Genomic DNA, 25,804 nt, shown 5'->3' with positions numbered 1-25,804 from the left:
GTTACAATTCCAATACTTTTAAAGGGACATTCCTGAGCTGCATTGTAAGATGTTTCCGACTAATAAAATATTTCTACGATTAAACTTACATATTAAATATATTTTCTTGTTTAGAATATCAGTGTCTGCATATTCAATGTGTTTCTGATCGTCTTAATATTTGTAAGAAGACCAAACTGGATTTTGTCTTCAAATAATTTCGTACGTGCGAAAAATAATATTTTAGAAAATAAAATGAAATTTAACCTAGTACAAATATTAGAACGATCAGAAACACGTTTAATATACAGCCACTAATATTTTATGCAAAAAAATATATTTGATACGTAATTACAATTCGTTAAAAAGTATCTGTTAGTCGATAACATCTTAAAAATTGCAGCAAACTCAAGAATGTCCCTTTAAATAATTCCACATTCAGTAGTTATCGTCGTTTGTATGTTGTTGGGTTGTTTGTTAAGGTGCTTTTTTGTTGTTGGTGGTGGTGGTGGTTGAGTTTTTTGTTTTTGTTTTTTCTTGGGGGTTGCTATTTTTGTTGTTTGTTTGCGTTTTTTGTTTTGTTTGTTTCTTTGGTGTTTTGTGTTGTTTTGTTTTATTTTGGTGGGGGGTTTTTTGTTTGTTTGTTGTTGTTGTTGGGGTTTTTTTTTTTTTTGGGGGGGGGGGTTTGCCCCGCGTTCTCCTCTATGTATATCTATGTCGTGAAAGAATATGTCACTTTGACTTATTAAAGGGTTTATCAGTAAAAAAAACCAGTCATAATTATTCTAATTAATTACACAGCACGCCTGGACCACAGCGTGTGGCACTATGTGTACGTGTACGTATATGTGATGAATTTTAGTACCAGTAAATACAGAACGTGTGCGATAATTCTAGAAGGTCGTTACAGGTCCGTAGCCAATGGGGGGGGGGGGGGGGGGGGGGGGGGTAGGTCGACCCCTCCCCTACCGGTGGCTTTTTTCAATATGCCCCCTGGACCCCCCTAAGCAACTCGAGAGTTTTGCGCCCTAGCGTGAGGCACTTCGTGCCTCACCATAAGTCTAAACGACCCCTCCCCCCTCTCAAAATCCTGGCTACGGGCCTGCGTTCCATACATGGGGACGAAGGTCAGAACGTGTTCTCAAAGTGTGCTTCATAACACCTTGCTCTGATACACACGTTTGTTTTTCTTTTGTTTGTTTGATTTTTCTGCTGGTGTTTTTGTTCGCATTATGTTTGTGAGTGTCTACTAATATATATATAATGAGACCAAAATGTAACAATACTATGAATCACAAATGTTTCAATTCAGCCAGACCTAGCAGAAAAACGTCCTCTGTACTGGTTTATGTGCTTCACAGTAAACCAAATGGCCACGTTGGGAACCAATCAAATAGTTCGCGAACGTTAGTAAAATATCTGTTAGCTGAACTTGGGGCAAAAACACATACAGGGCAGTACCCTGATCAAAATCCTGGGGGGACACTACTTTTTATAAACAAATGAAACACTGTACAAATTAAACCCCGAGATGTGTATGCTATTTCCTGGAGTAAAAAAAAAAAGGTGAGATTTTCAGGGGGCTGCTGCCCCCCCCCCCCCCCCCCCCCCCCCCCCCCCCCCCCCCCCCCCCGGAGAGTACGGCCCTGACATAAGTGTTATGCATTAGTTTAGAGTTAAGGACCTGACAATGATTTTAACAATAATTTTTTCAATCGTAACATCTGCCCAAGTTCAGCCAGCAAACGTTTCGCAAACTATTTGATTGGTTCCTGACGTGGCCATTTGGTTTATTGTAAAGTGCTTAAACCAGTCTAGCGAACGTTTTTCTGCTCGGTCTGACTGAACTCAGCCCGGATTCTAACCTGAGCGGTTGGTGTTGGGTTGGGGGATTTGGTATGTTTTTAATTATCACCTTTTTTGTGCGCCATTTATGCTCCCCACGAGCACATACAGTTTTAGTATATAACTGTATACTCAGGACCGTCGATGGTGGTGGTGGTGGTGGTGGGGTGGGGTGGCATTGGTGGGAGGATATGGAGGTCGTGCTCTCGAGGTTTTGCCACTAAACTTTATTATTACTGAGAATGTTTTTTATTTTATTTAAATAATCAACATTATTTGAAGTGAATAATGAACAAATTCTTATACAATTTTTTTATTGTTACTAATCGACTCATCAATGGAATTAAAAATTATACTTTCTTTTATTCACAACTCATGTCAAATTTAGGTGAAATATTTCAATGTGTCATTTAAGATTTTTTTTTAAAATTATTACATGTATTCAAAAAATGTAATTAGTGTATCACACATATATTAGACACATAATAAGACCCACATTGAAGACTGACAACACGCACTGGTTAGGTCCAATCTTTATTTGCAAAAATCATGATAGTCCAATATAGATCGCATTTTGTTTCTTCTTTTTTAATAATGGAGTTTGTTGGCGAATATACATGTTGTGGAGCATTGGCTGGAACGAGAAATAGACTGACCGCGCCGTTTTACCATATATAATTTGCATAAATAAATAAAATTGCTTCTTTTGGTGGGATTTATCATACTTTTTTAAAATAAAATGTTTTTCCTAAAACTATGATTTTGGAAATAACCAGCCTGGTTGTCAGTCATCGATATAATAATTACGAAATGAATAAATAAATAATTAAACATTATCGTGAAAATATAATTATTGCTTTATTGTATCATAAATTATTGCTTTATTACATTGTAAAAATGTTTACAAAATGTGGCAAGAATGTCACCATACTTTTGAAATTGTTATAGGTCGTCAGTTGTCGACGAGATTAATTCAATTATAATTATATGGTACTAAAGATGCCTTTGCCAATTAACAGAGCTCCTGTCTTTGTTATTAATTTGTTTAGTATTATTAGCTATGAGTCATTTAATAGCACAACAGTACTACAGACTTGAAGATAGCGTAATTTCCACTGGAAAATGGTCGCTCACCACCACTGTCTGAAATGAGAACACATATTACATTCAATAAAATATATATATTACTAAGAAGGGATTGTGAAGAAATGGTAAAAATGGGTGATAACTTAGTTTAAGGGGAAGGAATGGAATACTTGGTTAACGGCAATTACCTTTTGATATTTCAAACTACGACTAGCCTATTTCAGGTTAAGCATAATTATGATTATGGCACTTAGTCTAAAAATAGTTACTTCTGAATCCACTCATGAGAAAGTAACAAAGTATTTTTTTAAAGCAGCTTATAAATGTTTTATAAATTACATGAGTAAAACTACATCTAATAATTTTTTTAAAACATCAAAAAGGCATCTTGAAGGTTAACAAAGGAATTTCGAATATGAGTAATTATGTAATTGACTTGAACAAAAAAAAGATAAAATTTAAAAAATCTCGCAAATTTGAACTACAGCTTTAAGACACTCGTGTGTTTCCGGCATCAATGAACGTTGCCAATCGCCTTATACGTTAGAGATAATACGTCGAAAGCCGATTAGCACGCATAGATTACACATGCAGCAAACGGGTAGGCTATAGAAGAAGGACACATCATCGGAGGAAAACTAAACTGAACACTTTAATATTACAAACTACTCGACATTGCGACTTTAAATGACATACCTCTTGTTGGGTCAGACTGTATGCAGATTTGAAATCAAACACGCCGGCAGACACTATAGCGCTCTTCAGTCTTGACCCTTTAGCAATGATTCTATAATACACAACGGAACCCGTTCACTGTAAACATACATATCTACATTACCTGAATAATGAATGAATGAATGAATGAATGTTTAACGACTCCCCAGCACAAAAATACACATCGGCTATTGGGTGTCACAAATGGTAAGTATATGAAAATATTACCTGAATAAAGAAAGAAACACGAAAGAAACTGAAGGAAAGAAAAAATAGGAGAACAAAAATGTGGTGCTGATGATAAGGATGATGATAATGGTGATGATGATAAACAACAATAATTGGAAAGAAAGCGTATTTGTGTGAAAGGGTATTTTGTTTGATGGCATTAAATGTCTAACAAATGCCACACTTGGTAAAGAAAATGTGAGATTGAACACGCTTGCAGTCACATTGAGTAACCTTAGCTCATTAGCAATAATGGATCTTTTATAACCAATTTCTCACAGACAGAACAACACGTAACACGGTCTTTGCAAATTTGGTCACTCCAGCTTTAGAGTTTGGTGGGAGGAGAAATCATTCGCCTTCATCATCATCACCATTCCCATCCCTCGTACCTGACGCTTATGGAAATGGCATCAAAATATGGGCTAACATTTGTCTTGGTTAGATATCTTTAAGTTACGGAAACTTTCAAGGTGGAATGAGGCATACAGACCTTTTGTTATACTGCACACCTGATTTCCCCAGATCAACTAAATGAACTTAACTATAAATCATTCCAGGTTTAAACTATCGCTCTACACGTTATGAACTGTGTGGAGTGGCGAACCTGTCGTATGCGCATGTGCTGCTCTTGGTGGTGGTATCCTTGCTCCTGCTTATGAGCACGCTGTAGTCGGAGTTGGTGAAGATCTCCGTGTGGCTCAGCTCGGCGGCGCTGGCGTAGTTGCAGGCCGCATTCAGGTCGCCAAGAAACAGAATGTTCTAGAAAACATTGTCGGTAAATAGTTAAAACTGTGTAAACTCATTTACTAAAACTGTTGTTGTTGATGAGTTTGTTAGTGTGTCTGTGTGTGTGTGTGTGTCTCTCTCTCTCTCTCTCTCTCTCTCTCTCTCTCTCTCTCTCTCTCTCTCTCTCTCTCTGTCTCTCTCTCTCTCTCTCTCTCTCTCTGTCTGTATGTCTGTCTGTCTGTCTGTGTCTGTGTCTGTGTTGGTTGGTTGGTTGGTTGGAGACCACATATAAAGTCCGAACTCAAGACTATATAGCAAAGTGTCCATTTGCTGTTAAATTACGCACTAATGACTATGTTGCGCGGAGCCGGGGGTGGAGGTTGGGGTGGTCGACCTGTGCCTGCTTTTCCCACTAATGACTATGTTGCGCGGAGCCGGGGGTGGAGGTTCGGGTGGTCGACCTGTGCTTGCTTTCCCCACTTGACGACAAACATTACTTTTCTTCTTTAATATTCTCCTTCTTTTTTTTTTCTTCTTTTTTTTTTGGTCCTACTCTATATAAAAATAAATATATGGCTTGCCCCCCCCCCCCCCCCCCCCCCCCCCCCCCAGCTAGAGACTGTGTCCCCAACCAGATAGTTGCGTCATGTCCACGCTAAATTCTGTCCCTGGCAATACCGTTATGTCACGCGCAACTCGAATAATAAACCGCTCACCGTCGTGTTGAACTCCGCCTCTACCTCGGCGTCCACGACGTTCAGGTATCCGATCTCCTCGACGGCGTCGTCAGGTTTAGAGTGCAGGCCAACCAACGCCAGTTTCCAAGGAGCTGCCACGATAAACGAATACAGATACGGATATGTGTATTTGGATTGGCGATCACTTCACAGAGTGTCCCACACATAAATACAGAACAATGCCAGTACATAAATACACATTTAGTTAATTAATATTAATGTCAATCGTGAATATAAAATTGAAATGACAAATGTCAAATTAAGTATGTATACTATTTTGTATTTGAGCCTTAAGTATAAACTTACTTACAGTCCGTCTAATTCTTCTATAAAATTGGGGGTTTTTTTGTTAATAATTTCAGTTTGGTATGACGTAAGAAGAAAATTAAAAGTGTTTTGGAAATAACAAACAAATACGTTTTTTTGTGTTCAAGTTACAAAACAATCGTCTAAGAAATAAATAACTTGTAGTAAATTCAATTGTATGAAAAAAGGCGGGATTATGGGACGAACTATAAGTTTGTACACTCGCTGTTTTATGTACATTGTATAACCTTACTTAGCTTACCTACAATACTTAGGGTTTATCATCAACATTGACAGATCCAGAATGGGTTACAAGGGTTCCGTGACCCGCCACTCTCCGCCCGTTTAAAGTGCTCTTTTTATTACATTTTTTAAATTCATCATTCACAATAATTAACACTAAATTGTCCAGTAAACGTGTCTCTGGGCATCTTTATTTGAAATATTTCCTGGAAGCAAACCCCCCCCCCCCCCCCCCCCCTCGAACCCACCAAGAGATCTTGCTAAAAAAATGTTTTTAGTTCGGCTCATTTGCCTCTGATAAACACAAAATGCCCTTTTTAAAATTGTGTGACCCCTCCTTTACAAAATAGCGGATCCGCCCCAGAAGTTACAGGTTGTCTTAGTATAAGACGCCGGTATAATTATAAGCGTCTGTACGAAGAAAGGTTGTTTTTCATATATGGAAACTGTTAAGCAAGGTGGCCTCGTTATAGCAGATTTAACCGGTGTCATATACAATTTCGTTTATACAATATAAAGAAAGAAATGTTTTATTTAACGACGCACTCAACACATTTTATTTACGGTTATATGGCGTCAGACATATGGATAAGGACCACACAGATATTGAGAGAGGAAACCCGCTGTCGCCACTTCATGGGCTACTCTTTCTGATTAGCAGCAAGGGATCTTTTATTTGCGTTTCCCACAGGCAGGATAGCACAAACCATGGCCTTTATTGAACCAGTTATGGATCACTGGTCGGTGCAAGTGGTTCACACCTACCCATTGAGCCTTGCGGAGCACTCACTCGGGGTTTGGAGTCGGTATCTGGATTAAAAGCCCCATGCCTCGACTGGGATCCGAACCCAATACCTACCAGCCTGTAGACCGATGGCCTAACGACTACGCCATCGAGGCCGGTTTTATACAATATAATTATACTCTTCAAAAAAGTAGGGGAACCTGAAATATTAATGTTAATATCAACTATTAGACCGAACATACGTTTTGACTACAGTCATCCTAGTAAAGAACGTTCAGGTCTGTTTATCAACACACCGAAACACATTCCGTAGTTTGCACATGCATCATGTAGTTGCCCCGTACACGTTCGTGGGGTGTCATTCTCGATTTTCACAATTTCCAGGAAGGTCCATTAATCACTGAGGAACATTAATTCTCTCAATCTTGTTCATTCTGTTGATCATACAGTTGTTATTGTTTTGTTTTTAGTCATTTTTATTGTTAGAATTTGCGATTTACTGATACTGATACTGTGGGGCATACACAATGGGAGGCCACGCAATAGGAATGTGAATATCTCCATGATTAATTATTCTATCAGTAGCGAACCCAAAAATTCTGTCGACATCCAACAAGACTTATTGGAGACCTTTGTGAATTATTGCTTATCACGAAATAAAAAATATTTGGTTGTTAACGCCCGACAAACCATCAGTTCGGATTCGTACGCAATAAATATCGGATATGGGCTGAAATAATATTAATGTGTGCGTGCGTGTATGTATGCAGATATTTATTGTATTTAACATGATTTAAATATTTATAAAGCATTATATAGATAAATACATTCAGAATTCTTGTCGGGATTTCTTTTCACCAAGTTATTAAAAAATTTGTTCGGTATTTGGAATAAACTTAAATGATACACATGAAATTTGAGCTAGAGACTGTGTCCCCCAACCAGATAGTTGCGTCATGTCCACGCTAAAGTCTGTCCCTGGCAATACCGTAACTTCGTAAATATCAGATATTATTTCAAGCGAAGTTGTATGTATCTGATATAAATGATAGTGAAAATAAAATAAAATAAAATAATAAATAGATAAAATAAGATAAATAAATAAATAAGTAAATAAATAAATACATAAATAATTAAATAAATAATTTGTGGATAGACATGTAACATTGATTAGTAGTTGTACGACTGTCTTTTTTAATGAAACTTCGCCGAAGAGGAGGACGATGCCACCAGCGGAGACCACCTTGGACGCTACGGCAGGCCTACTGAACACCGCCATGGCTCAGTCGCCGCCACCGCCCCCTGCGTCGACTTCCACGCCACGCCTGCGCAAGGCTACTACACCTGCCATCCAGCCAGACACGGACAAGCCGCCGAGCCGACAACGTACCCCCCCCCCCCCCCCCCCCCCCCCCCCCCCCCCCCCCCCCCCCAGCCCAGCCGGAAGACGCATGGAAGCTTCAAGTCAAGAAGATCAAGCCAGCGTTCCGGCATTGCGTGCAGGGGGACACCACCGACCCCGGCAAGCTGATGGGGAAGTTCCTCAACCAGGCCTGGAGACCACTGCAGGATGGTACCGAGTACGAACTACACCATCTCCGGACCAAGGAAGGCCACTCGGGACTCGTTGTGACCCACCGGCGCCGAGACTGCTACCGACAAGCGATCCTGCTACGAGAGATGGATAGCCAGACCATCCACAGGATCGTCAAGGCTATCTTCGGTGCCGGCTACCACCAGGTCATACCAGCTATTATGGACAGGAAGCACGAAGTCCCGAACTTGACCACCGGACCCCTCATCAGCTCGCCCCCCCCCATCCAGAGTCAGGCCACCGATCTTGTCGGAGGTTACTCAGGATGAGCGTGTTCGAGGCCCTAGTTATCTAATTTCTTTTTGACCGCCCGATCTAATCTAGCGACCAAATTTCATGAGTAGAATTATTATTTTTAATTAGAGATGCGCATCAAAATTTTAAAGGCCCACTATTTAATTTTTGGATGTAAATTTCAAAATTGACCCTATTTGTTAGGTTATCCCTGTCCCGAGTCAGACCCCCGATCCTATCGGATGCCGGACTCGGGATAGGCGTGTTCGAATCCCTAGTGGTATATGGACACGTTAAACCAGTTACTAAGCTAAGCTAAATACTTATTCCAAATTCCGACCATTTCAAACTCAATCCCCCCCCCCCCCCCCCCCCCTTGTCCTGGACTTAGTCACTGGCAAAGGCCAGAGATTAAGCCCAGGACAGGCGTGTGTGAAACCTTCGTGGTATATACGCACGTTAAACCTTATACCTGACCTAACAGAAGCAGTGGACGAAACTAGCGAGACAACTGTCTCCCCCAGGTCCCCCTCTCCACCACCCCCTCAAACTCATAAACCAGCCGCGCCAACCCGCAAGACAGGGAAAAAACTGCCAACAGCCAACGTCAGCACGTCACCAATGGACAGCCAGCAGACAACAACGGACCCTGACAAAACAGTCGCACCCGCCGTCATGGCAGCTGACAGCCCGGGAAAAAAAAAAAAAACCAAACCAACTGTCTGCGGAGGGGCGACTGGCAGACAACACAGGAGTCCACGCCCCCAACAATTGTGAAAAGCAAACAAACTAAACCAAACGGCATAGCCCCAAAAAAGTCAACAAGAAACCAAACAGGCATCCCAACAATCAAACTGCCCCCCCCCCCCCCCGCAGCTACGAACCCGCCGTCAGGGCAGCTGACAGCAAACCAAAACAACTGTCTGCGGAGGGGCGATAAAAAGATTAGCCAAAATTGCAATGCCCCAAAAAAGTCAACAAGGAAACCAAAAGGCATCCCAACAAGCAAACTGCCCCCCCCCCCACCCCGACCTACCGCGATAAAAAAAAAACAGGAGCCCAATTAAAAATAACCTCAAAGCAACCAATTTCCTAAAACCCAGGGGGCATAAACTAGGGCAATTCACCAAAAAGACAGTAACGATAGTCAGCAAGAAACCCTGTAAAACCACTCCGCCAACCAACCAAACCACCCCTCTCACCATCACCTTCTCCAACACTATCCCCCCCACCCTCCCTTACCCCCACCACTACCCCAGCCCCTGAACACACCTCCACCCCCTCCCACCCACCCTCTATAACCCCTACCCCAGCAGGCCCCACCAATACCCCAGCCCTTGAACCCACAACCACCCTCCCCCACCCACCCTCTACAACCCCTACCCCAGCAGGCCCCAACCCACCCACCCGCTACTACCATCACCCCAACCTCAACGGGACCCACCAGCTTCCCAACCAACCAACCCACCCTCTACTACCCCCACCCCAACCCTAGCAAGTCCTGCCAACCCCTCAACCACCCTGCAGGAAAACCCAACCCGCCCAACCACCCCCCTGGATACCCATAACCACCAAAACCCGAAATCCAAACTTCCAAATGGCTAATCAAATTATACCCCCTTCCAACCCACGAAACCAAGCGCCTAAAATTTAACAACCCTGAACTCAACGTCACCGAGGCCACAACATGGACCAACGGGTATGTGCTTATCACAGCAGAAACCAAAAGCAAATATATATTCATACAAAGCCGCCAATACCAACTGTTACCTTACGAGATAAAACCATCCAAATGTTTCAACTGCCAGCAATGGGGCCATGGCGCCAACAAATGTAAACATATAAGGAGCAGCCCACCTGCTACAGGTGCGGCCAAAAGCACCCCAGAAGCTCCCGTAACTCGCCATGCACCCGACCGATCCAATGCCCCAACTGTTTAAGCAGGCACATGGCCCACGATGACACATGCCACCATTACCAGCGTGCGCTTAGACAGCTAAATAATAGGAAAGAGCAACCAAAACAACCAGTAACAACCTACCCAACGCCAAAACCAGTAACAACCAAAATAACCTACGCGGCGAAAGTAAAAACCAATGAGCAAACCCAGATAACCGAGTTAAAAGCACTAATCGAAACACTGGTTGTCGAAATGAACAACATTAAAAATAAACTCAACAATTAAAAAAAAAAAAAAAAAAAAGAGTATAAACCAATAAATTAAAAAAAAAAAAAAAAAAAAAAAAATATATATATATATATATATATATATTCTAAATAAACTAATCAACGGGACTAAAATATGGGAGACAAGTCTCCACACACCCATATTAATAAAAATAAACCTATAAGTAAAGGCCTTAGCGTTCTCCAATGGAACGCTAAAGGTCTCCACTCAATGGGACATGGTGCCGAACTCATTCAACTCATTAGCACCAACAACACCAAGCCAGATATTATATGCATACAAGCAAATTGGCTAGGAACTGGCTCAAAAAAAAGTAATAATAAAATAACAGCTAAAAAATTCAAAATCCCAGGCTATACAACTTACTATAAAAATAGAGAAAATAGCACTAGAGCTGGAATAGCCACACTGATTAAAAGCGCCATCCCGCATAGCGAAATTAAATATGAAGCCCTAAATACCAACCTAGAAGCCCTAGGACTTACTGTATTAAACAAAAATATGCCTATAGACGTCATCAATGTATATAGCCCACCGGGAGCAGCCCATAAACAACTAAACATAAACGATTATAATAAACTTATTAAACCTAATAATAACCTAATCCTAGTAGGAGACTTCAACAGCCATAGCCCACTGTGGGGAGGTCAGCACTCCGACACACAAGGAGACATACTAGAAGAATTCATTAACATAAACAACCTAGTATGTCTCAACGATGGCAGCCCCACCTACTACCATGACCAATTAGCAACCTCATCTGCCATCGATCTTACCATAACCTCTAATAATATAGGGGCAAACGCCCAATGGGAAGTACTGGATACTCTAAATAGCGACCACTTACCCATCCTAACCAACTATAAAAGTAACATAGAATATACCGAACAATAAAAATTCTTGCCAAAATTCAAATTCAGTAAAGCCAATTGGGCAGGCTTTACTAGCGAATGCAGCCAAATTAAACTAGACGCTAATTTAGATATCGATGAAGCGACCACTAAAATACTATAAATAATATACCAAAAACCAAACAAGCTAAAAAAAAATACACCCGTCAGTTGGAGGACGGACGAAATTAAAACAAAATGCGGCTTTAGAAACAGGATGCGAAAACTCTTTTAAAAAACAGGTAAACCAGAATACCACGCCAAATATAAAATAGCAAAAAACGAAATAGGCAAACTAATCATTGAAGCTAAACAGACCAGCTGGCAGACATTCTGCGGGGAATTTAATAACAGAACATCTATTAGAGAAATGTGGAAAAAAGTTAAAGCTATTCAAGGACATCGCACGATCGCTACAGTCCTCCAAAAAAGTAAAGTGGCTACCACAAATAAACAAAAAGCAGATCTCCTAAGTAAAACATTTAGTAAAAATAGCAGCAACGAAAACTTCCCTAACAAATTTTTTGATAAACCTAAAACAAACAACAACTTACCAACAAACGATTCTATGATGGACACAGATAATCTAGAATTTAATAAACCACTAACACTAATAGAACTAAAAACGGCCATTAAAGCCAGATCAAATCAGCTATACTCTACTAAAACATATGCCAGATGTAACCCTGGAGGTAGTGTTATCGCTCTATAACAGAATCTGGGAGGAGGGCCAAATGCCCACAGCATGGAAGCACGCAGAGTGTTTCAGTCTCCCAAAGGCGGGAAAGGACCACTCCCTCCCGGGGAGTTATAGACCGATAACACTCACATCGCACATGTGCAAAACGCTGGAAACCATAATCAATAAAAGACTAAATAATTACTTACTAGAGAATAAACTAATTACAAATGTACAAAGCGGATTTAGAACTAAACACTCAACAATAGACCAGATAGTTAGACTACAAAATAGCATAAATGACGCCTTCCGCAAGTCCAATAAAGTACTAGCAATCTTTATAGATATAGAAAAAGCCTTTGATATGGTATGGCGCCAGGGGCTACTCAATAAACTAAAAACTAACGGTATTAAAGGGAATATGTTCAACTTCATCAATAACTTTATTCACAACAGATCAATATCAGCACTACTCACAAAAAACCGAAATAATAAACGGTATCCCACAAGGCTCGGTCCTATCACCAACCTTATTCAATATATTTATCAACGACATAACTAAAGCACTGGATGCAAAAAGTAAAATCAAATCAACCACTCCACTAAATACAGCACTATTCGCTGATGACTGCGCCATTTGTCGCACAGGCAGAATAACCAAAAATCTATTTAGCCTAATGCAAAACGATATGAATAAATTAAATAAATGGGCCCAGGACTGGGGCATCAAGCTATCGGAAACCAAAACAGTCTGTATGCTATTCAATAAAGTTAACTCAGCCGATAACCACCAAATAACTTCAAATAATAAACCAATCCCAAGAGTCAAAAAATTTAAATTCCTAGGTGTCACTTTCGACTCAAAACTAACCTTTAGTGACCACATAAATAATATAATCAGACAATCTAAAAATACACTAAACTTACTAAGAGCAATCTCAGGCACCAGTTGGGGGGCGCAAACGGAAGCAATGCTTATGGTTTACAAAGCATGTATACTCTCCAGGATAGACTATGGAGCCCAAGCCTACAGCTGCGCCGACCCACAATTACTGCAAAAATTAGATGTTATCCAAAACCAAGCACTAAGAACAATAGCTAAAGTTCCACGTAATACTAGCGGCCAAAGCTTAGAAGTAGAATTTAACATCATGCCACTTAAATACCGCCGCAATATTCAACATCTTAATTACCACCTCAAAATCCACTCGCTTAAGTTAGACCACCCAGTTCAGGAACTTACTCCTATAATAACTAAACCAGGACTAGAATTAAAAAAAAAAACACACAAAAAACTCAATGACTCATTTGCCACTAGGGCTAGTAAACTAGAAATAGAGGTAGGAATTGATAACATACCAGTGGCACTATATCATATTAATCAGCCTATGGAGTGCAAAACTCCATACTTAATTAAAAAAGCCACAGACGAAACACCATTTCCACCTTTTAAAAAAGTCCTGTTTGAAGCCGCAGCCAACGAAAATTACCCGGAGCACATCCATATATACACGGACGGCTAAAAAAATCCAAATAATGGTAGGGTTGGCTTCCCAATAGTAGAAGAAAAGATATCTAAACACTCCAAACTTGTTAAATATGCCAGGCTGTCAGACAACCTATCAGTTTACACAGCAGAACTGACAACCATCTACGAGGCACTAATCTGGATCAGAAATAAACAATATCCTAAAAGTGTTATCTTCTCAGATAGCCTTAGCTCAATCCAATCTCTTCAAACTAATAAATCTACCAGGCCAGACATCTTAGCAGCTATCCACAATAAACTAGTCAACTCAATAAGACCTAAATACAAAAACACCTTTGTGGATAAATTAATCACTAAAGTACGCCTAGGTAAATCTTCACAACTTAACAGCTGCTCATTTACCAAACTAAACCCAGATGTGATTGTGGCACCTGGGAAGATATGAAACACTATCTCCTGGATTGCACGCTACATACCACACAAAGAAAACTAATGATAGAGTCAATAACCGAAGCCAACCATAATAAACAAATAACGCCTAACTTCCTACTAAACCCGGATAAACATCTAAAACATAAAACCTTCAAAGCAGTTTATCTATTCGTCCAGTCCACCAAACCAAAACTATAAAATAAACCAATAATAGGCACTCATAACCATTCACTAGTACGCCCCTAAGAAGGAACTGCTACCAATTCGAACTCTACTCGATGCTTTCCAACCTAGGGGCCAAAGGTGAATAGGTGAAATAAGAACCAAGACAGGGTTAATAGATTATTCATAAGGATTGTTCAAAACCACTCACTTGTAAGCCCTTACATAAGAGCTGCAACCAATTTAGAACTCGGACCCGATGCACTCTACTGCAAGTGGCCAAAGGTGGGGAGGTTATGAATTTATTCTAAAATCGTGTTTGGCAAATTGGTCCAATCCACCAAAAAAAAAAAAAAAAAATAAAAAAAATAAAAAATAAAAAATAAAACAATAAAAAAAAATAATAGGCACTCATAACCAAAGCCAATATATCAAACAGGATAGGATCACAAATTATCAACCTCTCTTTTTACAGCTCACCTAATGGTCCAAGCCAGCCAACCACGACCCAGAATAACCACATGTATATATCGCACATTTCATGTAATCGCACCATGCACTTTATTAATGATGAATAAAACTAGCAGACACGGTAAGTCACTTAGGGCACAGAAGGACAACTGGAAAACAGAAAATAGAAGATTGACCAAGTAAGACAATATAGTATAAGGGCGTAAGCCCAACAAAACCCTTAGTATACAATTACCAACAGATAGATATAATTACTTCATTAATCTTTTGCGGGGGCGGGAAACAAAATTAATAGTACGCCGGAGTGGCGGACAGTTATGTTATGTGACTATTCATTACTAATAAGCTAACTATCTTTCTCTCCTTTCTCTCTCTCTTTCACTGACTGATAAAATAAATATGTTAAGCACTAGGCTTTTTTAACCAATACATACACTACAAGGGCTCGCCCTTCAAATTAGATATTTAGAATAGACTAATTCCCCCCCCCCCCCCCGGCCATTGTGTTAACAAAACTACGCAAGGGCGGAGGGGGGGGGGGGTCATGATGACCGTTGGAAACATTAGAATAGGGACGTAAGACAATAGGTACAACCTAAACACCAAACTAGGATTACACACAGACAACATGCTCACCGCAACAGCACACAGGATGCATTGACTAATGATAACAATGCATCCGCCCCACATTTTTAATGGCCCAGCACGTGCTCTAATAAGGAACTGGACAAAAGAATACCGGTTCCGAGTACACAATTGCAATGCACCCGGGGGAGGCCGAACAAAAGAATATCGGCCGCCCCTACCCAGTCCCCAAATACTTGCTGCTGGGAAATGTACTTGGTGTCACTGAGGAGGAAACTGAAGACCAAACCAACACCAGCGCTTCGACCACCCCGGAACAAACCGCCTTGCCTGCCAGTGTCTACACAATTGCACGAGTCTCCTCTGGGTTGTCATGCCACGACCAGAAGAGGTCAGGTCCTTATCAGGACCCTACGGACAACCTAGGGAGACAACCAGCATCATGAAGGTCGATAAGTAACGAGCTACTCTCGACTCACTAACGAGCTACACTCGATTCAAAACCTATACTAGCTCAATCATTCACCTTTCGACCGACCGCTCAAAATTGCGCCAAAATTACTCAACAAAAACTGCGCACCATTTTCTCTTTGGCTTTAAAATGGCTTCACTCAAAATTCCATAGCATCACCACCACCCCCACCCGCCTGCTACCGATTCAATCGGACTGCTGGTGCTCCCTTGCACCTGCCAGTGCAGGCGGTCCCTCCTTCCCCCCCCCCCCCCCACCTTTCCTGTCTTGGACAGAAGGGCCGGCCAAGGCCGGCTCTTGTGCCCACGACAGGCGTGCGCTACAACAGCTTGTTCTGAATGTGCACGTAAAACCCTATGACCATGACCATTAAAGTGGAATGTTCGCCTTTTAACAGGGGCGTGCGCAGGAAATTTTGCAGGGGGGGGGGGGAGGGTCGAGGTGTCTGGCGAAGCCCGATAACATCACAGTACTTCCATCTCCATTCACAGGAATGTAAAAAATCGGGATATGAAAAACAAATTCGCCTTGAGCAGGGGGGGGGGGGGGGAGTACATGTATACAGAACGATTAATACTGATAATAGAAGGGTGCGAGATATGGGGACGGGACGCTCAGATAATATTTAGCATTCTGGACAATTTTGTTTTTGTATCACCGGAATCCCCCAGTATACCCTGTATCAGCTCCCATGGTTCATAAATCTTTATGATTCAGGTAGTAAAGATCGCAGATACCCTCTGCACTATTATAAAATTACCGATGATTTTTTTTAAATACAAAAACAGAATTGTAAATAAGAATTAATGCAGTCATGTTTGGACGAAATTATTGTTGTATATATATTTGTTTTTTGGGGGTTACCTCTGATGATATGCCCTAGATCGGCGTGCTTGAACCTTCAACTGAATATAACATGTTTAGCAATGTGGACTGACGGTTGTGCTAACTCTGACTGCCCATCCTTCTTTGATAAATACACTTATATACCAACACAAAAATGTTTAGCAAATTGGTACTACACTGCACTTTAAAATACATTTCATTTCATTTCTCCAGCCAGTGCACCACGAATGGTATATCAAAGGCCGTGGTATGTACTACCCTGTCTGTGGGATGTTGCATATAAAAGATCCCTTGCTGCTAATCGAAAAGAATAGCCCATGAAGCGGCGATAGCGGGTTTCCTCCCTCAATATCTGTGTGGTCCTTAACCATATAACCGTAAATAAAATGTGTTGAGTGCGTCGTAAAATAAAACATTTCCTTCCTTTCTTCATTTCATTTCAACTTATTTTCGTGCTTATATCCAATTAAGGTTCAAGCACGTTGTCCTGGGCACACACTTCGGCTATCTGTACTGCCTGTCCAGGACAGTGGGTAAAATACACGCTACATTCAATGACGTGACAGTGAAGCATTTCATTTTGTATTGTAAATCCCCTGTTAGTTATACTGATAAATAATGCATCAATTAAATCTAGTGTCTGCTTTCGCTTTGAAAGTCACGAGCTTTTGTTTATTTCAGCACACTTACCAGATTGATGAACTCTTTTGTCTTAATATTATACTAAAGTAAAAGGCCTCCGTGGTGTGGTTAGGCCAACCCGACATAAAGCAGATAGGTACTGGGTTCGCAGCCCGGTACCGCCTCCCACCCAGAGCGAGTTTTAACGACTCAATGGGTAAATAGCAAGACCACTACACCCTCTTCTCTCTCACTAACAAATAGCTGATATGTGACCAGGACAGCGTGCTTGAACCTTAATTGAATATAAGCACGAAAATGAAAAGTATAGTGTCGATTACCTGGTTCAGGTATCTCAAACAGCGTGCAATACGGCTCCCTTTCAAACACGTCGGCAGGTGTGTTGTCGTCGTACAGGTGGGTGGCCACAAGATTCACGCGGTCAGTCCTGTAAACATTAAAAACAATTCATAAAATATAATTTAATAACAACCTTAAGTCTAAACGTATATCTACATACAACAGCTGGTTCTGAAATTCACACACTCTCACTCTCTCTCTCTCTCTCTCTCTCTCTCTCTCTCTCTCTCTCTCTCTCTCTCTCTGTCTGTCTCTCTTAGTCCCTATCTGTCTGTCTGTGTATCTGTCTATCCCTTTGTGTCTGTGTGTAAGAGAACAAGAGAAATATATGTATATATGTATATTGGAACAGTTCTTCCAACCATGTAGAAAATTGCGAATGCATAATGAATAATAAATTGCTTGTAAGTTCAAGAAGTTTAACTGATTCAGGTCACTGTATCGGCGTCTGTACCAAGTGAACGCAAAAGCTGTTGATTTTAATTATCTGTAAATAATTAACAAAAATAAACTCCGTAGGGGAGATTAGTTGTGTGTTTTTAACAGTTACGTTTGTAAAAATAAATCTCGTCCGAATAAAAACATGACGACTATTTTTAAAGCCACCAAGATCTTGTTTAGTGCTGTTTCAAATATGCATGGCTAGCCATTTGGTTACGATTCGATATACGTCCCTATATCTTTTACTCTAAATTATAATTTTCTATATCTGAGATATTTGTATTTTTTGCACAGTTCTTTACACTGTGTTTTTATTTGACTCTTGAATTTTTATATTGATGTTGATCATCACTTTATTTGTTTATTTACCATAGTTTGACACCCAATAGCCGATGTATTTTTCGTGCTGGGGTGTCCTTAAACATTCATTCATTCATTCATTTTATATCAATGGGATAATCAATTGAAGTGAATTAGTTGAAGTGAATGAGGTTTTGACGCCAGATCCACCCATGCTACACTTAAAAAGTTAAAACGAATTTTTTAACGACACCACTAGAGCATATTAATTTAAATTAATCACCGGCTATGTTAAACATTTGATAATTTTGACTCGTAGTCTTCAGAGAAAATCCGCTACATTTTTCTATTAGGAGTACGGGATCTGTTATAATCACTTTCCCACATACAGGACAGCACATACTACGGCCTTTGATATACCAGTCGTAGGACACTGCTTGGAACGGGGGTGAAAATACAATCAGAGAATGGGTCCACAGAGGAGGTTCGATCTTGCGATCAAAGCATCAAGGCTATTCTTAAAAGCGACCGTTCTTGCTAAGCGGCTTGCATTGTATGTATAACTTGCAGGTCATATCTGGGGCGCATAGACGTACAGGCTCCCATTTGTGTATGGCAGGCCGATTCTTGCCCGAATTAAACAAAATGTGCCCGAATCTGGATTACAACGTTTATTCATATTAGTATTACTGCCAAACAGCTATCAAGGGTTGCAAACGAATTGCCACACATTTTTACATGGGTTACAGCTAATATTTTGGGTAGAATAATGAAATGACATGGTGAAATGTGTTCAGGACTGCTCATTGTGCCCGAATTTCTCGGTTGTTTTTGCCCGAATTTAAGGATTTTCTCCAGGACTGTCTCGTACACTTATGCCAGAACGTAGTAATATATGATCTTCTTCAACTAGAAAAAATGGGCACTTTTAAACTATACAAACAACCACAAAGACGGATCCAAGGGGAGACCAGGGGACTCGTCCCCATAACATATTTAAGAGTCTCTTCCCCCACCCCTTTTAAATGTTGGTCCATGTGCCCTTTTTCTGTTAGTTCCCTGTCACAAAATATGTCCTGGATCCGCCCCTGAACCCCCGGACCATAAGGCCGTAATTTATTATTGTTCTTCCTACAGGTGCTGCTAACCAGGAAGACAACCTTTTAAATATATGTTAAGTGAGCGCAGCCGTGCATGAGTGCGTGTTGTCGTCGATGCGTTTCTTGTGATAGGCTCACCTATAAAAATATGCATATTGCTCCTTGTAGTTACTAGATCTTCCCAGTCGAGGGCTCAGAGTGTAGCTGAAATGTTCTTGCCTGCAAAAAAAAAAAAAATAATAATAAAAAATATATATATATATATATATATATATATATAATAATAATAATAATAATAATAATAATAATAATATATATATATATATATATATATATATATAATTTCATTTCAAAATAATTATATTGATCTGAAGAACAAATTTACGAAATCTATGCTGGTTGTCATTTTCTATCAAACAAAACATCTATATTAAATATAAATATTGCACTCTGGCACTCGAGGGTCAAACTCGATTCGGACCCCCGAGTTATCGCCACTTAGATGACAATGAGACTAAGGAATAAAGTAAAATAGCATTTTGCATCTTAATTCCAACGCTGAACATGGGTACTCTAGTACTCGTGGAGACCCTAATCTATATACATGTTTTATTATCTTGGTTGATTTGTGGCTTAGGATTTCGGTTAAAGGAATGTAGCTCTATACTAGTCGCACTTTTTAACTTTTATACTAGATCATTTGTATAAAAACTTATAGAACTTCAATTATAGAATTAGGTATTCAAGTCCAAAATCAAAATTAACCATGAGCGTGGACGCCAGTTTTGACCGTTTCCATGTTTTGTTATTGGATATACCAAGTGATTGAGGTTTTGTTTTTTTCCTTACAACATACAATGCAAACCGCTTAGCAAAATGTGTAGCTGGCGTCGGTGGCATCGTGGATTGGTATCGGACATAAGGCTGGTAGGTACAGGGTTCGCAGCCCGGTACCAGCTCCCACCCAGAGCAAGTTTTAACGACTCAATGGGTAGGTGTAAGACCATTACACTCTCTTCTCTCTCATGTTTTGTTGGCTTTTTTAGAATTTTAGTAAATGAATTGGTGCTCTACACTACCTGTCGACAAGTTATACATGACTTTAATACTAGACATCTAAAACATGTGTGTGCTCACGTGTTAAGTGTGTTGTTCAGAACTTTAAGTGAGTTGCCAGAACTATCACGTATTTCCTGTATAAGGATGATGTCATAGCGCAGAACAATCTACAAGATAAAACAAAATCATAACAGATTCTTACTGGTTGACGCTTTAACTGATGATGATAGTGGTTATGATGATGAGGAGGAGGAAGAAGAAGATGGTTATGATGATGATGGTGATGGTGGTGGTGGTTATGATGATGATGGTGGTGATGATGGTGGTGGTGGTTATGATGATGATGGTGGTGGTGATGGTGGTGGTGGTTATGATGATGATGGTGGTGGTGGTGGTGGTTATGATGATGATGATGGTGGTGGTGGTGGTCATGATGATGATTATGGTGGTGGTGGCTATGATGATGATGGTGGTGGTGGTTATGATGATGGTTATGATGATGGTGATGGTGGTTATGATGATGGTGGTGGTTATGATGATGGTGATGGTGGTTATGATGATGATGATGATGGTGGTGGTGGTTATGATGATGATGATGATGATGGTGGTGGTGGTTATGATGATGATGGTGGTGGTTATGATGATGGTGATGGTGGTTATGATGATGGTGATGGTGGTTATGATGATGGTGATGGTGGTTATGATGATGATGATGATGGTGGTGGTGATGATGATGATGATGATGATGATGGTGGTGGTGGTGATGTTATGATGATGATGGTGGTGGTGGTGGTTATGATGATGGTGATGGTGGTTATGATGATGGTGATGGTGGTTATGATGATGGTGATGGTGGTTATGATGATGATGATGATGGTGATGGTGGTTATGATGATGATGATGATGGTGGTGGTTATGATGATGATGATGATGATGGTGGTGGTGGTTATGATGATGATGGTGGTGGTGGTGGTTATGATGATGGTGATGGTGGTTATGATGATGGTGATGGTGGTTATGATGATGGTGATGATGGTGGTGGTGGTTATGATGATGATGATGATGGTGGTGGTGGTTATGATGATGATGATGGTGGTGGTGGTGGTTATGATGATGATGATGGTGTTGGTGGTTATGATGATGATGATGATGGTGGTGGTGGTTATGATGATGATGATGATGGTGGTGGTGGTTATGATGGTGGTGGTGGTGGTGGTTATGATGATGATGGTGGTGGTGGTGGTTATGATGATGATGGTGGTGGTGGTTATGATGATGATGGTGATGGTGGTTATGATGATGATGGTGATGATGATGGTGGTGATAGTGGTGGTGGTGGTGGTTATGATGATGATGATGAAGGTGATAGTGGTGGTGGTGGTTATGATGATGATGATGATGGTGATAGTGGTGGTGGTGGTTATGATGATGATGATGAAGGTGATAGTGGTGGTGGTTATGATGATGGTGATGGTGGTTATGATGATGGTGATGGTGGTTATGATGATGATGGTGATGGTGGTTATGATGATGATGGTGGTGGGGATGGTGATTATGATGATGATGATGATGATGATGATGGTGGTGGTGGTTATGATGATGATGATGATGATGGTGGTGATGGTGGTTATGATGATGATGGTGGTGGTGGTTATGATGATGGTGATGATGATGATGGTGGTGGTTATGATGGTTATGATGATGATGATGATGGTGATAGTGGTGGTGGTTATGATGATGATGATGATGGTGATAGTGGTGGTGGTTATGATGGTTATGATGATGATGATGATGGTGATAGTGGTGGTGGTTATGATGATGATGATGATGGTGGTGATAGTGGTGGTGGTGGTTATGATGGTTATGATGATGATGATGATGGTGATAGTGGTGGTGGTTATGATGATGATGATGATGGTGATAGTGGTGGTGGTTATGATGATGATGATGAAGGTGATAGTGGTGGTGGTGGTTATGATGATGATGAAGGTGATAGTGGTGGTGGTTATGATGATGATGATGGTGATAGTGGTGGTGGTTATGATGATGATGATGAAGGTGATAGTGGTGGTGGTGGTTATGATGATGATGGTGGTGGTGGTGGTTATGATGATGGTGATGATGATGATGGTGGTGGTGGTGGTGGTTATGATGGTTATGATGATGATGATGATGATGGTGATAGTGGTGGTGGTTATGATGATGATGATGATGGTGATAGTGGTGGTGGTTATGATGATGATGATGATGGTGATAGTGGTGGTGGTTATGATGATGATGATGAAGGTGATAGTGGTGGTGGTGGTTATGATGATGATGAAGGTGATAGTGGTGGTGGTTATGATGATGATGATGGTGATAGTGGTGGTGGTTATGATGATGATGATGAAGGTGATAGTGGTGGTGGTGGTTATGATGATGATGGTGGTGGTGGTGGTTATGATGATGGTGATGATGATGATGGTGGTGGTGGTGGTGGTGGTTATGATGGTTATGATGATGATGATGGTGATGGTGATAGTGGTGGTGGTTATGATGATGATGATGATGGTGATAGTGGTGGTGGTTATGATGATGATGATGATGGTGATAGTGGTGGTGGTTATGATGATGATGATGATGATGATGGTGGTGATAGTGGTGGTGGTTATGATGGTTATGATGATGATGATGATGGTGATAGTGGTGGTGGTTATGATGATGATGATGATGGTGATAGTGGTGGTGGTTATGATGGTTATGATGATGATGATGATGGTGATAGTGGTGGTGGTGGTTATGATGATGACGATGATGGTGATAGTGGTGGTGGTTATGATGGTTATGATGATGATGATGATGGTGATAGTGGTGGTGGTTATGATGATGATGATGATGATGCTGGTGGTGATAGTGGTGGTGGTTATGATGATGATGATGATGATGGTGGTGATAGTGGTGGTGGTTATGATGATGATGATGATGATGATGGTGATAGTGGTGGTGGTTATGATGATGATGATGATGATGATGGTGGTGATAGTGGTGGTGGTTATGATGATGATGATGATGGTGATAGTAGTGGTGGTTATGATGATGATGAGGAGGAGGAGGAGGAGATGATGATGGTAGTGATTATGATTGCACAAATGACAAGTAACATGCGGTTTTTGTTTTGAATATTAATCATTATTTATATTTATAAATTGTTTTGAAAGACACCAATAACCGATGTGTACTTTTGTGCTGGGGTGTTGTTAAACATCCATTCATATATTCATACATTCATTCATTCATGTTTTGAAAGGAACAGATGTAGTTATATTTTCACCTGTTTGATGATATTAACAACGTCTGGCTTGTCCATTTTTGCCCTGCCGAACGTCTGAATGTTGAAGGCTGCAATCTTGTAGTGTCCCGCCACACACACCACCATAGCCAGGAGGCACAGCGCAGTGATGGTGTTCACTGAACTCATTATACACATCTATATCTGTAATAAATACATCGAAACAATTAGAGAAAATCTGAACGACAAAACCGTAATACTTGATCAGGGCCGTATCTCTGCACAATACAGAATCAAATGGGAATTTGACAAAATAGTGGATGATTCCATGATTTTCTATCTAGTGCCTATAGGAGGACAGCCACTCTCGAGGAGATCATTTAATGGAAATTTCATCCCTCTTGTACCACCAAAAAGAGGACTGCCACTCCAGACCAGTTTACTAAATCCAGACAGAAAAAGGGAACCCTTGTTTAACCAAATACCAGGCCGTATTAAATCAGACATTAGTGTGTGTTAAATATGTGTCAGTTATGACAGTTAGTTTAAGGTGTTCGAGGAATCCCTGAACATGCTGACATTCAAATTATGAATGTTTTATTTTATTTGACATTTAGCGTTTTAAACAGCATACGACGTCTCAAATGCATATAATATGAGTATATCTTAATCTTATAAAAGGAAGTCAGAGATATTTACTTCGAAGTATTGTTTTGATTTAAATGAGTCGGAAAATGTTCAGCGATCATCAAGAAATATTGCAGGACCATCAACACTAAGTCTTATTGAATCTCTATCATCAGAGACCGGCCTCTGTGGCGTAGTGGTTAGGCCATCGGTCTACAGGCTGGTAGGTACTGGGTTCGGATCCCAGTCGAGGCATGGGGTTTTTAATCCAGATACCGACTCCGCAAGGCTCAATGGGTAGGTGTAAACCACTTGCACCGACCAGTGATCCATAACTGGTTCAACAAAGGCCATGGTTTGTGCTATATTGCCTGTGGGGAGCGCAAATAAAAGATCCCTTGCTGGTAATCGGAAAGAGTAGCCCATGTAGTGGCGACAGCGGTATTCCTCTCAAAATCTGTGTGGTCATTAACCATATGTCTGACGCCATATAACCGTAAATAAAATGTGTTGAGTGCGTCGTTAAATAAAACATTTCTTTCTTTCTTTCCATCATCAGATGTTTGATGACTATCAACACCTGTGGGACTATTAACATGTAGTGGGACCACCAGATGTCGTAAGAACAACAACATATGGAAGAGCATAAGCACATATTGCATTCTTACATAGCAATTAACTGGACACGATGCGGCAAAAGAATTTGTCATAGTATCGTATAATGTTCAGCACTGTAGTTATATTATTTTTTATTAAATCAGAGCACTCGTGCCTTTCGTTTTAAATGTGTTTTTCAATTACGGACTTACAATTCCAACTTACCTGGGAAAGCTTTTCTTTCGGACTACCAGTTTTCGGTTAAACCAAGTCTGTGTATGAACTTAATAACAACAGATGTAACGACGTGCTGTAGTTACGACTGGCAAAACTCCTACCAAGGACTTTGTGACCACCTTAAAACAGGTGTTAGCCGTCTGGTACTTCAGTCCAACACGATTGTTTATGTATTAGCAGGTGTTACGGCTGTTTACTGCATTCATCTATATTCATTAAGGATGCGACGAAACGAGTTCATTGTCTTCACACTTGTGAATGGGGTTTTGGACGTCATTGTTATATATTATGTCCAAATGTCCGTTTTCCTTTCATTGTTAATCAAATCCAATCTGTAATATTACAGCCTTGCCCGGCACTGATGTTCACAAATTGTGAAATACAATTCCGTAGTTCTATACTGAATATTGAATCTGAGTGTTCCGATTGTGTAGGAAAATGTTAATTTGAAAATGTGCATACTGTTTTAAACAGAAAGTGGCATACATAAAGCAAATGAATGACAACTTTATTGATCTGAATTTCATAACACGAAGTTAG

At 40.5% G+C, this 25,804-nt stretch overlaps 1 protein-coding gene across 1 annotated transcript; it reads right to left on the bottom strand.

The window, feature by feature from the left end:
- Positions 1–2,124: 2,124 nt before the first annotated feature.
- LOC121389748 (deoxyribonuclease-1-like) lies at positions 2,125–25,358 on the bottom strand. Its single transcript, XM_041521400.1, has 9 exons — positions 25,253–25,358; positions 23,846–24,007; positions 20,614–20,702; positions 19,615–19,695; positions 17,617–17,723; positions 5,298–5,410; positions 4,460–4,614; positions 3,607–3,697; positions 2,125–2,967 (listed from the first exon to the last, which is right to left on the bottom strand). Exons 2-9 carry the CDS (start codon positions 23,999–24,001, stop codon positions 2,911–2,913), a joined length of 849 nt encoding a protein of 282 aa, XP_041377334.1. The 5' UTR covers positions 24,002–24,007; positions 25,253–25,358; the 3' UTR covers positions 2,125–2,910.
- Positions 25,359–25,804: the final 446 nt, after the last annotated feature.

The sequence above is a fragment of the Gigantopelta aegis genome, chromosome 3, assembly GCF_016097555.1.
Source record: "Gigantopelta aegis isolate Gae_Host chromosome 3, Gae_host_genome, whole genome shotgun sequence".
Lineage (NCBI taxonomy): Eukaryota > Metazoa > Mollusca > Gastropoda > Neomphalida > Peltospiridae > Gigantopelta > Gigantopelta aegis.
This window is presented reverse-complemented; position numbering and strand designations above follow the sequence as displayed.

What these genes read in the sequence shown, in the direction of transcription:
- LOC121389748 (XM_041521400.1), bottom strand. Translation starts at nt 24,001, where the DNA reads ATGTGTATAATGAGTTCAGTGAACACCATCACTGCGCTGTGCCTCCTG. An exon ending in CTGAACAACACACTTAACAC is followed by an intron (nt 19,696 to 20,613) that starts GTGAGCACACAC and finishes TTTTTTTTGCAG; the next exon opens with GCAAGAACATTTCAGCTACA. An exon ending in GTTTGAGATACCTGAACCAG is followed by an intron (nt 5,411 to 17,616) that starts GTAATCGACACT and finishes TTATCGTGGCAG; the next exon opens with CTCCTTGGAAACTGGCGTTG.